This window comes from Nyctibius grandis, chromosome 2 (assembly GCF_013368605.1).
Source record: "Nyctibius grandis isolate bNycGra1 chromosome 2, bNycGra1.pri, whole genome shotgun sequence".
Lineage (NCBI taxonomy): Eukaryota > Metazoa > Chordata > Aves > Nyctibiiformes > Nyctibiidae > Nyctibius > Nyctibius grandis.
Genome location: NC_090659.1, coordinates 40152587 through 40168829, shown reverse-complemented (window position 1 = coordinate 40168829; position 16243 = coordinate 40152587). Strand labels below are relative to the sequence as shown.

Below are 16243 nucleotides of genomic sequence, written 5' to 3'. Positions count from 1 at the left end.
CTTTACCACGCAGAGCACTCCCAAAGCGCCGCTCGCAAGGCCTGTGTCCAGCTCCAGCTCCATCAGCACAGCGGGGCTCCCGCTGCCACCCCGCCGTGCCCCGCGGGAGCATCCCGGTGCCCCTTTCACCCTACAGCCGTGTCAGGTGCCACAACGGAGCCATGCCCAAAACGTGGAGGCAGCTTCCGTGGAAGCTGTATCCTCACACCTGAGGCTGCTTAGGAAACCAAGTTATTTCCACGGCTGTTGCTTTCTCCGGGGCGCTTTCAGCCCTGCAGTGGCCCCGGGGGACAGCATAGGAGCTCGCACTGAATATGCTCTCCCCATCCCCTCCGCCACCCGCCACGGCCGTCTGACAACGGGACGCAGCTTCTCTGCCCGGCGCAGCTCCCGCCCCCCGCCCACTGCGGGAGCAAGCGGGGCTGCCCACGCTCTGAGGCGAGTGCCCACCTCGCGGCTGGCGTCGGGCCTCGCCGGGAGCAGCGGGCAGGGCCAGCGTGCAGCCCCTCGCCCCCGCAGTCCGGCCCGCCTCCTCGCAGAGATGGCGGCGGGGCGGCCCGGCGCAGAGCAGGAAGCGGGAGGGAGGCGCCATGTTGAGGCCCGCGGCGGAGGTAACGGAGCCGGCTCCGCTGCCGGGGTATGAGCGGGGGTGGGGTGGTAGCACCGCTGTGTGTTTCGCCAGGGGCAGCGGGAGGGAGACGGGCGGGCAGCTTCCTCCGCCTTGGTCATGCCCGTCGGGTGGTGCTGAGGAGACGCTTCCCCGTGAGGTCAGGCGGGGGCGAGCGGCGCGGGGGCGAGCGGCGCGGGGGCTCCCCGCAGCGCCATGAAATGGCGCCCCGCGGCCGGCGGGACCCCCGCGCGGTCTCGATCCCCAGGAGACACAACCGCCCCGCTTCTCCTCAGGCCCGGTTCGACCGTTAGCGCGGTGCTGGCCCCTGCTCAGGCCTCGGGGGCCACAGGGGAACGGGTAAGAGTGGTGACAGCTCCCTGAGGAGGGGGGGGTCGTTGGTGGGTAGGTCCGGGCTTGCTTCTCCTTCTGCATTGTGTGTGCCAGGAGCCTGAGGAGGGGCGACATTTCGCCGCTAAGCAATACAGTAGTGGATCAAACTTAAGCTAGGCGGGTCCGGGGATGTGTAGGAGGAACAGACATGAAGAAGTTTTAATGAAGGATTTGGAGAAAAAGCACGGAGTTAGCGTACCCATAGCACTACTGAGCGGCATTTTGGAGCACAGTTACAGCGTGAACTGGCCCAGCCATATTTCAGGAGTGACTGCAGGCTGGTTTGCGGGGTGATCCCCACCTAGTTTCTTGGGCCGGTGTCGGAGATGCAGGTGACAGGGGTGTTGGTCAGCTGCTGGCGTCGCGAGGCCAACTCCAAACCTCTTCCAGACAAGCCGTGGCCTGTGGCTGGCATCCACGTCAGGCAAACGTCAGCTGCTTTCAGTCAAGTACGTATGGCTGGGCTGCTTCTCCCAGCTGTTGTAATTACCCTGCTGATTTATATCATAAGCGGTTGTAATTCCCACTCACAGAAGAGGCTGACCTTGAAAATTGCAGGATTAGTAGTACTACAGGAATTTTTTAGGTATTTATTATATTGGTCTCCATGCAGCATTGATGTCTTGAGATAAGTCAAATGCTGGCATAAATACAGAAAGGAATTAGAGAGTTCGCACATTTCAATGTAGTATTGTTTTTAATAATTCAATATATAAAAACTCGTTTCATTTCAAGTGTATTTCACATCTTATTTTAACCAGTACATCAGGCGTCTTGATCTCAAGACTCTTAAATGTTTAGATGTTGGATACTTTCATATGTAAGTATTCATGTATTAGCAGAAGGAATTTTAGCAGACACTAATAATAGTTTACAAATACCCTTTGATTATATCATACACTTTTTCTGTAGAGGGGTCAGGAACATATGTGCTTTTCTGAATACAAAAGATTTATTTTTAAGGGGAATAGTTATATCATTTTTCAGTGTAAGTATATAAGTATGTCCCTGACAGTGGAATGACAAATAGAAATAGTATTGAGCCAAGGCTTAACTAGAAGTTGAACGTTACAGCAATGAAAAGTCTCTGTTCATCTGACAAATAATCAAAGATAAAAGTTCATAAACATGTTTTTATTACTTACATGTTCCATTTTTATATTAATTTGTCAGCACAATTTGCCGTAAAAAGACATTGCAGACTGAGCATTTACTTTTGCTGGTAGTGGGCTAGAATTGGTGTCTTTTCCAGCTCTATATGAATAAGAATAATCTCTAAAGCTATTTTGTCAAGGAAATGTATTCAAGAGAAAGAATTGCTTGTTGCTCTCCAAAATGATTCATATTTTGTTTCAAGTACTGGTCCTTGGAGGCTTGTTGTACATGATAGTGTAACCTTTCTATTTCAAAAAAGTAAACTAATAATTTTGTCTGTGGTAGAAAGATGAGAACACTAGAGGCTTACAGCCTTAAAAGAAATGCAGAACAGCTCCCAGTTTTTTTACTTCTAAAAGCAGTATAGTTTATAAGCCAATCTCAGTGTATTGGAGATTTTGAATTATGATTTCCCAGTGTTTGGAGGACAGTGTTATGAAAGCGTCTTGTGCACAGACATTGAATAGAGGGATCAGTCCAGATGTCCAGATTTCAAATCAGTGGAATAATGCATCATTTGTAGCATTTTCAGGGTTTCAGGTTTAACTCAGATAACCAGTCAGTTCAATAGAAAAATTCACATGGGTAAGGCAGACAAGATACAGGAAAAGCTGAAATATCTTCCCGTGAGAATCAGTTTAATTCTAAACTAAATTATTAAAAGAAACCGTTAGTAAGGTAACATCTCTGCTGGGATGTGTGTGTACACTGTCACATCAGCTGGAGCTCCTAGAACTCAAAACAGCTGTAGCTGTTCAATTCGTAAAGAATTTTCTTAGCTACTTTTTGCTGTGAGGAAAGTCAGAGGTGTTACTCGTCTGATGTAGCTGTAATATTTTGAGTCTTTTCCTGAGCTCCAGCTTATATACTGAGGTCAGATGAAGCCAGCGGCTAAGCAGTCTAGTAAGGGCAACAGCTTTTCCTGTCTCATTAAATGCATGCATGTTTGTTTGATCTTATTAGAAAAATGTGCTGACAGCTCTACTTTGGGATTGATCCCTGAGGCTTGATAACTTCATTATGTAGTCTATTGATCTTTTAAATTTGTTTAAAGGAAATAAGAATTCTATTTTATTTAAAAATGAGGATTCTAGGAGAAGCAACTCTAAATCAGGATTAAAAATTTGCCTTGTAGAAGAGGCTGCTGCGTGCATCCTCACATGAATGCGATGTACTCTGCAATCTTTCCCTGCAAACTGCCTCTCTTGGAGAGAAAGCTGGGGGGAGAATGGTTCCAGTGAGAGAAACACAGGCAGAGACAGTATAGCTCTAAATTAGTTAAGAGCCCTGTAGTTCAAGCAGTTACTGATCTGAAAGATGCAGAACAGAGCTATTGCTCTATCAGACTACTTTCCATCATGCACAAACTCTTGCACCAGATGTTGTCCTGCAAAATTTCTTGAAACAATGTTTTACGTAGTATTCTTAATTTTCTTTTTCTTGCTCACTGTAGATTTATTGCGTTGTATGCAGAAGAATAAAAGATGCATTTTTGCCTCTGGCACTACAGTGACAGCATTCTGCAAGTGAAGTAGAGATTTTTGGGGAATGGTTTTGCAATAATCCTGAGCTCATGTACTTCGCTGCTTCTGAATCTTTGACTGAGAGGTGACTCTCTTGGTCGGTGAGGTGTCGGTGGTCATGGACATCTGGCAATAATACTGTTATATTGTCTCTGTTATTATTGTATTGACTTAGCTTTATTCGTGTGACTGTTCTTCAAAGATGAATTTCTGTGTAGTTCAGGAATTTTTAGGGCTGGGAAGCAATCCTGCTGAGAGACAGGAAGAGCTCTGATTTTTGCCAAGATGGAATAAAAGGCCCAGAAAATGATTTTGTGGTGACTTTTTGATATCTGCTCTCCCACTGTAGATAGGATGAAGAAATGTTTTTGGGTCTGGAGGCTGGCTGTGAGAATTCTCTGGTTTCCTCTTAGGCTCTGAGTTTAAAATAGCATTTGATCATTTTCATTGTCTATATGGAATTTAGGTTGCCCAAAGCAAGAAATGTGGTGTTTCCGGGACTGTGCTATGCACCATCTCTGCGGTAGCATTAACCACATTTTTGGGAGAAAATTTATTACACCATTAGGAGTACTTGGCTGCTTCTGATCTTTATCTTGGCTGTGGTCTGGATTTTTCTTCTGGTTGCATAGAATTCCTTGGAGAAAAAGTCTTCTACATCTGAGACTGGGGTGAGAGAGAGGAGGACTGGTGTTCAGCCTTTCCTGCCCTTCCAAGACAACTCATCCCCAGTTACTTGGATGCATTCTGAGTTTGTCTTGGTTTATCAGTGGGAGTTAGCTGTGCTAAGGCAAAATGGGCTATGGCTTAGAACCAGGTAAGGTGTATAGCTGAGACAAGGCATTTACCCCAGATGGTTTTGGAGAGGGCAATGTTTTTCCCAGGGGCTGGCTTTGCAGTTAGCAGCAAGAGTCTCAGGCTGGGGTTGTTTGTTTGTTTGTTTTCTCCTGCTTAGTCATTTTACTGTTTAAAAAAGTTCTGATCCAACTTGATACAGGATGACCATATTTTAAACCTGGGGTAGCCTGATCTTTTTTTCCTTAGGAACAAACTGACTTACAAGATTTTTATTGATCACCATCGTTTATTCTTGTATGCACCAGTGACTCATTATACCATGCAGTCAATGTGAGAACTCCTACTAATGTTTTGTCAGGAAGGTACCTCATCAACACAGCATTACAAAGTCTCATTGTAAATAGGAGTCAATCTCTACCTTGTAACCTTCAATAGACACTTGGAATTCAAATAGGTGTTCTCGTGCATTGCTAAAGTTAAGCAGGATGGAAATGGTGGTGTAGTTGTAGGAGGGATGAGGATGTTTATATTGTACTGCACAAAATTGTAATACTATCATTTGTACTTTTGTTCTTGCATCTCTACAATAACAAAAATGCATGGCTCATTTCATAACTTAGGGGAAAAAAATCCTTTTTTTGGATTTCTTACCTCTTGGAACTAGCAAGACAGCAGAACAGTGCTAACTGAGTACAATTCAGTTAATTTTACAAATATTTGTTCAGCAGCATTTGCCAAATAGCACTAAATCAGGTAGAAAAGTGGTCGAATTCCAAATACAAAAAACATCAAATGAAAGAGCAATGTACAGGACAGTGACTGGATAAGGGATGCACCCTTTCCCTCCTGTCTGTATCCCATCACCTTTGGACTTACAGGGTTGTTTTGCCAAATTTAGGCAAATAGGTACCATAAAACTGTGAAGTCTCCTAAAGGTTATAGGGAAATTGTTTTATCTTTTTTCTTAACAGGCTGGAGTTTCTCATTATGAACGTTTCACAAGACCCCATGGGTTTCCTATGCTACAGCTCCCTCAAGTGGTAAAATGATTTCCCATTTGGAATTGCAGCTTGGTTTCTGTGAAACGCTTTCTCTTCAGAAAGTTTTGAGGCTTCCCCCAGCTGCCTCTTTGTTCTATCTTTTTTTCTTTCTTTTTTTTTTTTTTTTTTACCCCCCTCAAATGTTGAACATTATGAACAGCTTCTTAGGACTGTGGGGTTTTCAGAGAAGTAGACCTGTGGGTTAAAGGGTGATGTTTGTTTTCAGCTGACCAGCTTGGGCAGGTCATTTCACCCTGTAAACCTCACTTACGTCATCTGATAACTAGAGAGAATGATAAATATTTGCAGGCTGCCTAGAGTATTTTTAATGCTTACTTCTCACTTCTTTTTAAAAGTAACTCTTATTTCAATCAATGATTTTGCATATCTGACATAGCAGAAAACTGAAAAATCCCTTGTCAGTGGGCAGAGATCTGGCAGCTGTCTCGAGTATCACAGGCTTCCACTGTTCTTTCTACAAAGTAACAAAATAAAGCATACACCTACCTGGAGTTCTTTCCATGGTTCCACAAAACACCAAAACCCTGATTTACAGCAGAAACATCGGAGTTCAAGGAACCTAAGCTATACTTAGGTTTCCAGTGAACTTTGGCTGGGAAATACACTCCAGTGTGTTACTACTGCATCAGTAATTTGTTGTTTCTCCCTATAAGAACATGAAAAACATGTTTTCTGCTGTTGTTTGAGGAAGTCATGTTGTGCCTTGATTACAGCAGCAGTAGAGATGCTTGACATCCAGGCTTAATATGAAATGCTACGCAGGATTCCCAGTGTTGAAGAAGAGCTCTGCCTCCTCCTTTGAAGGAAGCCAGCAGTAGTAAAATGAACCATTTTATAACTTTATGTATTCTTTATAAGTTCAGGAATCTCTATTTAATTTCTGATCCTGTAGAATAATGGTCTCTCTTAACCTTGGTGGTGAATCCAATCCTTGCTTGATTTATAGGGCAACAAATGCGCAAACAATTTTTTTTTTCCTTTTTCACCACACTGCCTTTTAATTTGGAAGCTGAAAATAAATTTATGATTGAGTAGTTAGTGTAGTATTTCAGCTGTTTGTATTACTTTTCATCTTGAAGGATCTTAAAATCCTTTGCAAACTAGGTACACACAACAAAGCCAGTGCCATTCCAAGAATGCCTTCCCCACAGAAACCTCTCTATTGTCACTGATAAGGACATGTTTATTACCTTTATTTAATGATTTCTCTGCTGTTTCGTGTGCTTCTGCCAGTTACTAGTGAATATCCTATTCCGTTGAAGTAATTAATTACGGATTTGGTTCTGTTCTTGTCATATATTTTTGGTGACTTATTTTTTCTGTTACTTTTACCTAGCTTTGCTTAATAAGTTTGAAGTGAGTCACTCAGTCCTGCTTCTTTGCTATATGTTGTACATGTTGAGGAAAGCATTCCCTTAGAAGTGATTGTTTTGACTTAAATGTGAGTAATCTGTTAGGTGGTTGAATTTCCAAATTTATTTTAAAATCATTATTCATATTTTGATGTCCATATTCTGCTGTCAGTTTGTTTATGTAACTACTACCATAACATTTATGTACTTGAATTCAATGTTGTGTAAACTTGAAAAAGTCAATGCATGACTAAGATCTTCAAATTTCTAATAATTTCATTTATTGCCTTGGCGCATGTGTGGAGAAAGTCCTGAGGTAGAACATGTATACTGCATTTAATCCAATCTAAACTAGCCTTTTATATATCTGGTAGAGGGGTTTAAAAAAAACCCCAGGTTGTCTTAGATCTTCCTATTAGACAAAAAGCATCTTAGTGGGGGGTGATGAGTTAGCATATGTCAGCTCCTTCTCAGTAGCTGTAGGTGTCTAGTAAGTATAAGGTAATTCACTCTGAGTGTGTGGCAGAATGGCTGTGTTCTTGCTGCAGATGCCAACGCATGGGCTCCAGCTCGCCTCAGAGGCTTTGTGTTAGTCGCCCCAGCTGTCAGTGCCTGCTCATAGCTGTGGTGCTGAAGGAGCCCTTTTTCAGCCATATAATTCTCTTGTGTGAGACTGGCCACAGAAATGGGCATGTCTTCACCTTGCCACCCTGGTGGGCTGCCTAGGGTCAGGTGGATAACCATGAGCAAGGACCGCTATCATAAAGCAGATGATACATATGGACTTGATGCTCCATTTCTTACGTACAGATCCTCACCCTGGAATAGCAGAGAGGAAACTTTCTATGAAGCATAGTCCTCAATGAAAGATCGAAATACCTCATATTTGTGGCAGGGTAAAAGTACATGTGTGGACAAATTACCAGCAGAACACTTCGTGTGTAGTAATTTCTTTGCATGTCCATAGTCCTTAATACTAAAACCTGCATACTGTATACTAAATATTGAGAATTCATGGTCATCTTGCATTTGGATAAGTGTATTTTGTGGTATGTGTAGCATAATACAATGCATACATAGATAACTACAAGAACTGAAGAAAGTTATGTTTGAAGTGGAGTATGTTGGAAGGAGCAGAACTGATTCTAAGGCATAGGGCAATCATACTGGTTGGGCATATAACTGTTACCAACTCTGCCCTAGGTTGCATGAAAAATAGTAAATGCCAGCAGATCATCATTTTCTAATGTCAGCTACTTAGTATTTGGGAGACAGGGAACCGTCCTGCTGTAGTGATGACCACCCTACATAAGAAAACACCTCTTTCCACTCTCCCAGCCTCGGTGTGTTCCTGCAGCAGAACAGATGCGATGATGCAATTATGTGTGCTTTTCAGAATGACAACGCATAGAGTTCAACTTACGCATTTGAAAAATACAACCTGTTTCTCTGATTCTGAAACTTCTTGAGTAGTAAATCGGTTTTTGTAATAGCCATTGCTGAGGTTTCACAGGACTTCAAAATGTCAGGCAAGGAGGAGCTGTTTAACGACACGTTAAGTGAATGCAGAGACCACTGTGGCAGTCAGGTTGGTCTGTGGTTTATGATTATTGAAACAGATGAAGCTTTATGCTCTCTCTCTGTCCTTTTCTTTTGTGGACCACTGAGGCACAACCTAAAGTTTGAACTTATTTCTGGCACACAAAATACAAGTTAGCTGGGCTGGTGGTCATTGAAAGCAACAGAGCATGCAAGTTATCCAGCTGTGTTTCTTGTCCCTTCTCTCCCCCCATTCTCAGGAGATTTCATCATGGAAACAGTGATGATGCAAGAAATCTGCTTATGAGTTCCTTTAAATACGGACATGTGTAGCTAGCCTTGTATCAGTCTCTATCAGGCAGATGACTTTTTCTAGAGTAGAATCAGAATGTATGCAACTTCAGACAAAACACTCTTTTTGTGTGCAAATGTAGAAGACTTAACTTCTAAGAAAAGAGGAACACGCTCACAATGCACCATTCTGCATTCTACATATAATTTTTCTTTTCAGCAAACAGGCAATAATGTTAGTAGTATTAACTTGTTTGTGTGTAAATGTGCACATAGCAATGCACTGAGCATTTCTTTTGTCAAGGGACTTGATAAAAAGAAATCAAAAGGAAATCTTATTCAAGCCATGAGACTACGCATTCTGAAATCCCCCTTTTCTTTTCTTTTAGCACCGGTAAGAATATATGGGAGTATGCTTTAAAAATCCTGTGGCTGTAGGGCAATAGGGATGTCAGGTACTTTTTAGGATATAGAGGATGTGTCTTTAACTTTTAAGAACTGGCAAAAATAGCAATTAGGAGTTTGTAGATGTCACTGTTCTGAAACTGTTTGCAGTTGTCATTTTGTTTGAGCTGCTCTGCCTTGGTAATAAAACTATAATGAGATGACAGAGCTAACGAGGGAAAGGGCAGCGGCGGGGACCTCAGTTAAAAGTTTGCTAGTCCAACTTCCTTCTCTGTTAGCAGCTATAAAGAGGAACTTTTGAAAGAGATCTAATGTCACCTCTTGCATAGCAAGTGAAAGGTTGAGGGTCATGTAGGAACCAGAATGGCATTTTGGTCCTAAGATCCCCTGAGTTATGTCAGTCTCCCTTGCTTCAACTTGCTGCAGAGTAACCCCAAAATGATTGTTATACAGGCTACAACATATACACAACAGTGGCAAAACCAGACAAATCTGTGAAAAACACAGCTGTGCTACACGTTACTCCATACTACAAATTAGTCTTCTAATGTGCAAACCTATTCGTTTGATTTTAACTGGAGTTTGTTATGAGAAACCAAGTGGTTTGGTTTCCCTAAACCAAATAATGGTCGCAAGTTTTATTAAAAACAAAATTACAGATAGGCAAACATCTCAGCACTTATTGTAAGGATTTGTGAAAAAATTTTGCTAAATCAGGGTATAGTTACAGGAATGACTGCTTTTTTTTTAAAAAAAAAAAACAAACACACAACCTCCAAAAAACTGCAACCAAATAAGCACCTTACAATGCGGAGTTTTTGGATGCAACTTGATTTTTCTAATGTTCTCTGTCATTGCAACTTCTACTGAGTTCATTTGTAGTCAGATGCTTGAAAACTGTGAAAAATAGAAAAAGAGGTTTAAATACAAGTTCCCAAAAGTTGAGACATAAGTCAGCTTTTCTGAGGAGGGTTCTTTTATGTGTGCATTCTGGGAAGGCAGCAGCAATGATCTCACTGGGTTTGGGGTCTTGCAGAAAACCTTCATGTCATTACAACTCCAAATTAAATTAGTGCCGTGTTTACTTACAAATCTGCCTTTGGAGATTCTTGGAAAGCTAGTACAGAATGTATCCAGCAGTGTGAGGGCATTAAGTTATGCAAATAGCTGTTATAGGAGAAGGTCTCAGACATGTTTTTTAATAGACTTCTAATTTTTAATAGGCTTTAAAGTTGTGTGATAGAAAGCCAAACTGATTCTCTGAAAACAGAATTTTATTAAATTCAATTTGTTGAGACTAATACTGTAAAAACCTTGCTAATATTTTTATTGTTTCTATGTGTGTATGAGGAGGGGCCTCATCCATACATAGCTTTTTTTTTTTTTTTTTTTGAGAGAGAGTGTCATTTGATAACAGTGTCTAGATTTTAAATATCAACCAGTGTTTATCCAGTCCTTTTGGTGAAAAATGCTAAATTTCAGAACTGATTGCTCCTTGATAGTCCAGTGGTACTTGAGTCTACTAATGCACGAAATGCTGCCAAGTCTACCTACAATCTCATACAGCAGAGTGGTTGTGTAGTTACCTACCTTCTTGTAGCAGTTGAGAATCTCCCTGTGAACGTCTGTTGTGGTGTACATGCATACAACAAATATGACTACGTTTTTATTATGCTGGCAGTGTCTTTGTTAGTGTGTTTTTTGGCAAAACTGATTTTACTTAAAAATTAGTGTAACCCTTCTTCTTAAATTCTTAACCCTATCCTGGTGGAAGTCCGTGGGCTCTTCTTTCCACCAGTATTTTCCTTGCATGAGTTAGACTAGCATGCCCGCTTGCACTTTCCCAGGACCCAGGCTCCTCTGTATTTTGCATTTGCTCCGCAAATTCCACTATATACCATTTCAAGAAAAAGTTGGCAAAACCAGTGATGTATATAAATAAAACAGTGTAAAAGACCAAGAAAACCTTGTGAGAATATAGAGAAAATTAATTACTGTCATAACTGCAGTAAATATGATAAACATGTTTTGGCTTTCAGGTTTAAAAATGTCTGACCAGAAAAATATTGTACACAGAGCCCATTGTATTGAAAAGCTGCTGTCTGAGAACAATTTCCAAGATGTTGAGGATCATCTTAAAGAGCTTGAAGATGTTGATATGACTATAGAATATCTTCAGGGGACAGAAGTTGCCAAGGCTGTATACCGAGTACTCAAGAACTGCCCTTCAGTACATTTGAAAAAGAAAGCAAAGCAGTTATTATCAAGGTGGAAAGCACTTTACAAGAATAACCGTGCTCAGTCAATGCAAGTTAAAAAGTCAGTTTCGGTGTATGTGAAAGAGGAAATTGAACTTCTCGGTGTGGTTCCTAGAGAGCAGCTGCTGTATGAAGGACCAGGTCAGCAGGAGGAATTAGATGCTACTTGTTCTAAAATTTTGGTCCCATTGCAAACTGTCAAAAATGTGGTACATAACGATGCAGAAGGCAGCATGAATCAACTTGCTTTCTTTGAGGAACGACACGCTGATAATGAAGATACTAAACCTCTTGTTAACAAAGCAAGTCTGCAGCAGGATCCGATGAGAGCTCTGAGGTGTAAATGTACGAATCTTCTTTATAAAGCTTTGACTGGTTCTGCCAGAGATGCAGATGAAACTGATAAATGGCTAGTGCTATCTAAAGAAATTGAAGAACATATTTTTGCTCTTCATGCTAAAAATGACAAAAAGTATAAAAATTGCATCAGAAGCAAAATCTCTAATCTGACGAACCCTAAAAGTTGCCACTTAAAACATAACCTTTTTTCAGGGACTTTGAGTCCAAAGGCTTTTGCCGAGATGACAGTGATGGAAATGGCCAGCAATGAACTGAAAGAGCTCAGGGCTCTGTACACAGAATCAGCTGTTCGGGAACATCAGCTCCCACAAGTTATTAATGGAGCACAGACAAACAAAATAAAGTGTAGGCGCTGTGAAAAATTTGACTGCACTGTCACTATGATCGCCAGAGGAACTCTCTTTCTTCCAGGCTGGGTGCGAAACACAAATCCAGATGAACAAATGTTGACTTACGTTATTTGTAATGAATGTGGAGAACAGTGGTATCACAGCAGATGGATTTGTTTGTAACGCTGCACCTCTACTAAGGGGTTTAGAAACATAGATATGAGAAGGTATCTCTGTTGAAATGGTATAATTTAAAATTTTGTATTGATATTATGTAGATGCTGCCACTAAAAAGCTCAAAATCAGTTTTTAAAAATTGCTAAGTTATTTTTGAAGATGACTTGAATAAATCTATGTGTTTTTAAGTAACGTCAATATGTAAAGAAATAAAAGAAAAAAAGGAAAAAATTATAACAGTATATCTGAGAGAGGAATATTGACTAGTGAATCCATTAAAAATATTCCAAGTGCTGCAATTTTTTTTCCCAAGGTACTGAATACTTGGAATTTTCATTGTCTTCAGCAGTTCTTTCACAGAACATACGTTTCGTTTACAGTAAACAGTTTCCAAAACAGCAGTTCACATACTTCTGTGCATTGCAGAATGTTCAGCATTGATTCACTCCTTAATTAAATCACTTTTTGCAAGCAAGTGTTAGATTATTAAGTTGGTTTGACAGGTAATGTCTGAAAGGAAAACAGGAATGAAGAACAAACTGTAAAAGGGGGAGAAGGCAGCTAGCAAATGAAAGCAAAAATTAAATTCTGCTTTAGCGTTTTATAGCTAGTGGGAGGAAAATATGACTTATGACAGTCTATCACTTTGCAGTTCAGAATTGCAGTGTAAGATGGTGTGTCCTGCAACTGTTAAGAAATTAACGCAGGATCAGACAATGGTTTATTTCAGAAAATTGTTTTACATTATTAAATTTATCTTAAATAAATAAAGGCATGAAGTTAATAGGAGTTAATCTCTTTCTAAATGGATATCCTGTCTTGAACTTGAACATCTGTCCTGAACTGAGCAAAATGTTTTTATATAGTGCAGGTGACCCAGAAAAAATGAATAGAAGGAAATATAATAGCTAAAGTTTTTATATGTGTTTTTGTTCCAGAGTCAACAGGATTGCCACTGGCTGTATACTAGAAGCATTTCTTTATCAAAAAATATCACCTTAGTGGTCTTCTCACTCAAGTAATAGCTCTGTTTTTGTTTTGCTGGAGGAATTAAGGACAGTTCCTGTGCCCGTCTGTCTGTAACACAGCTGGGGCTGGTCAGCTTCTCTGGGCTAAGGCACTGCCTTGGAGCTCTCCAGCCACATGGCCTGTCAGAGAAGGGAGTTAAGGGCATGAGATGAGAAAATAGCTGTTGGTGAACTAAAAGCCATCTGGGACTGAAAATAAAACAGAAAACATCTGTATATGATGACAACAGTGTGTAACGTGATGTTATAGAGGCACTTACTATTATTCTACTGAAAAAAAACAAGAAAATCTTTTCCAGTCTGTGAAGCATTAACATTAACTTTCAGTGGTGTGAGTTACCGTGGTATTACCTAGATTTTTATCATATGCAAATGTGTGGTTTAGTGGAATTGCATTGATGTAAAACAAATATTAAAGCATTAGGCCAGACCCCTAGTGTTCAACTGTGTAACCAATCAGTTAATATCTGACCTTCCTTCCCAGCCCTTACCCATGTGCTGGAATTGATGCTTACAGGTAGTCCTGCTTGTTTAAGTGGAAGTACTTCTGTGCAAAGTATTATTTTTAGCTTTCAGTGAAACCATAGGAAAGCAAACACTTCTGTGTTACTGGTTCACAGTAAGCACAGAATTGTGTGCTGTCGTTTTGGAGGTCATGGTCCTGTTGAGGAGAGCTGTACACCAGTACTGTGTAGCAGGAGACTATTTTAGCTGTGAACAACGGGCACTTAGAAATAATTTCTGCCCGTTCCAGTAATCTACAGCTCATCCAAGTTTTGTCTTGGCGGAGGGAAATGTTACAAGGCATGGATGGTTTTTTTGACAGAATATATTTCAAGGGTAAAATTTGTAGCCATACGACTGACTACATTTGTGACATAATTGTGTAACATCATTTTCCTTTGAACTGCCCATCACTGAATGTATAGTGCTAAGCTGTATAGAATCATAGAATGGTTTGGGTTGGAAGGGACCTCAAAGATCATCTAGTTCCAACCCTCCTGCCACAGGCAGGGATGCCTTTCCATTAGACCAGGTTGCTCAAAGCCCCATCCCATCTGGCCTTAAACACATCCAGGGAGGGGACACCCACAACTTCTCTGGGCAACCTGTTCCAGTATCTCACCACCCTCACAGTAAAAATTTCTTCCTAATATATAATCTAAATCTACCTGTCAATATGCCCCAACACGACTGGGATTTTCTACAGATCCATATTTACTGAGCAGCTAAGCAGACATAAACAGTGGATATCTTAAAACTTTTTCAAATTGTTGAGTGAGCCTGCCTCACTGCAGATCTGAGTGAGCTGTACCTGCAGCAGCCAGAGGGTCATTTGGTTCTAGCCTTTCAGATCTTGCCCTTCTCCTAAGATGTGGAAATAACAAAATCCAGTTACAAACAACTGCAGTTGCAGCTTATGGCATAGAAACAACTGTCAGTAACTACAAATAGTCAAAAAATGGATTATAACCATGCGCCATTTACAACTATCCCTTAATTTTCTTCCATCTGTTTCAAACCGAGAGCAGTCAGAACTCTTGGGGAAAGCCCTTGGTACTCTTGCAGGTGTAAACTTAGCACTAGTTTTCCATGGTAGTCACATTGTGAGCAGGCATTCCTCCATTGCCTTCCTTCCCGATAACAATTGAACCTGAGCGCTGGCTGTGTAACGAATCCAATTAAAGCTAGACATTAAAAAATTACAATATATTTGTAAATTTTGTGAAATCCAGTAACCATGAAAAGGATTTCTGTTCCTGTTGAAAGAGATCGGGCCCTTACCTTTATTCAGGAGTTACTTAGTCTAAGCTGCTACCTGCTGGTTTAACACACACATAGTTGCTAGGTTGTTAGTATTACCTAAAAGCCATGCACAAAATATGCTGCTGCTTGCTTAGATAGTCATCTGGGACAAGGAGGAGAGCTGGGAATACTGGGAGAAAGGAGCAGAAACTATTGGGAGGCAGGGAGAGTGAACTGGGCCCATTGTAAGCATGCTGAGGACACAGATCTGCAGGAAATGAGGCTTTATTGTTCCAGTGCTGGTGAAAAAGCTTATCTAGGTTCAGTTTCACTTTATGCCTAGTTCATGCTGATAAACATTCTGCTTGCACCTTGACATTTAACAGTTAGTGAAACTGTATACAAAATCATGAATTATTGTATTATCTTGTTGATCGTCTTATGCCGTTGGTTCTTTTCACCTAACACAGTTCATTACCACTTTGGCCATTTTTCCATCCATGTTTGTATCCAGTCCTCGTTTAGTAGAAAGCAGGTGTCATGTAGTGTTATGTGCCACTATATATCGTAATACTCTACAGACATGAAATGCCAAATATGAGACGGTCATTCAAGTAAATCATTGTTCGTATTTAAAAGGTGTGGTTATAGTTTCACTAAGCAAAGTACTATCCAGGCTGCAGTTTGTCAATAGGTTATATTGTCCCTACCCAGATTGTGTAACTGCGCAGGCTTAAAATGATTGACTGGATAAGATTGCGTGCTTTGGCTCAAAATGGCTCTAAGAAGTCAACTTGCAACTACACAGCGTATGCACCAGCAGGAGGGTCTAGATTACTGGAGTACAGGGAGTCTCAGAGTCCAGAAACAAGAATAAAAGGAAAGCTTTGAAAAATGAGATTCTTTTATGTTGTTGAAGTCGTCTTTTTTCAGTTTGTTCCAGATGGGAATAAGATCTCTTAACTTTTCTAAGCAGAGACAATTAATTTTGGTATAACATTTAGCATATCCTTGACGTTACTCCACAAAGGAGCATGACATTGAAAGTGATCAACACAAACATAGGGCAAATGTATGCCGAATAAGGCTAATGTCTGTATTTGTTTTCACTGGGTTTTCCAGAGACACTGTAAATTCAGCTGCTTCTTGAATCCTACGATTTAATAGTAGCAATAAGGTCTTAAATGTAGATTGCACTCAAAGCTTGAGCAACCTGTAGCT

General features: G+C 40.7%; 2 protein-coding genes across 7 annotated transcripts in view; both read left to right on the top strand.

Annotated features, from left to right (window-relative positions):
* The first annotated feature begins 395 nt into the window (after positions 1–395).
* TCEANC (transcription elongation factor A N-terminal and central domain containing) lies at positions 396–15920 on the top strand. Of its 5 annotated transcripts, none has more exons than XM_068418609.1 (2): positions 396–611; positions 11164–15920. In XM_068418609.1, the coding sequence occupies exons 1-2, from the start codon at positions 542–544 to the stop codon at positions 12252–12254; spliced, it is 1161 nt and encodes a 386-aa protein (XP_068274710.1). In that variant the 5' UTR covers positions 396–541; the 3' UTR covers positions 12255–15920. The 5 variants fall into 5 exon arrangements, with proteins under 5 accessions (XP_068274710.1, XP_068274727.1, XP_068274740.1 ...); XM_068418626.1 differs by having other exon boundaries at positions 553–637; XM_068418639.1 differs by lacking the exon at positions 396–611 and adding an exon at positions 647–967 and having other exon boundaries at positions 11201–15920.
* The window catches only part of RAB9A (RAB9A, member RAS oncogene family), a 34117-nt gene continuing 18396 nt past the window's right edge, over positions 523–16243 (top strand). Inside the window, exon 1 of one of the 2 annotated variants that reach the window (XM_068418694.1) lies at positions 523–611. The gene's annotated coding sequence lies outside the window, so the exon portion shown is untranslated. The remainder of the gene's footprint in view (positions 612–16243) is intronic. The other variant, XM_068418684.1, reaches the window with a different exon arrangement.

What these genes read in the sequence shown, in the direction of transcription:
- TCEANC (XM_068418609.1), top strand. Translation starts at nt 542, where the DNA reads ATGGCGGCGGGGCGGCCCGGCGCAGAGCAGGAAGCGGGAGGGAGGCGC. An exon ending in TGTTGAGGCCCGCGGCGGAG is followed by an intron (nt 612 to 11,163) that starts GTAACGGAGCCG and finishes TTTGGCTTTCAG; the next exon opens with GTTTAAAAATGTCTGACCAG.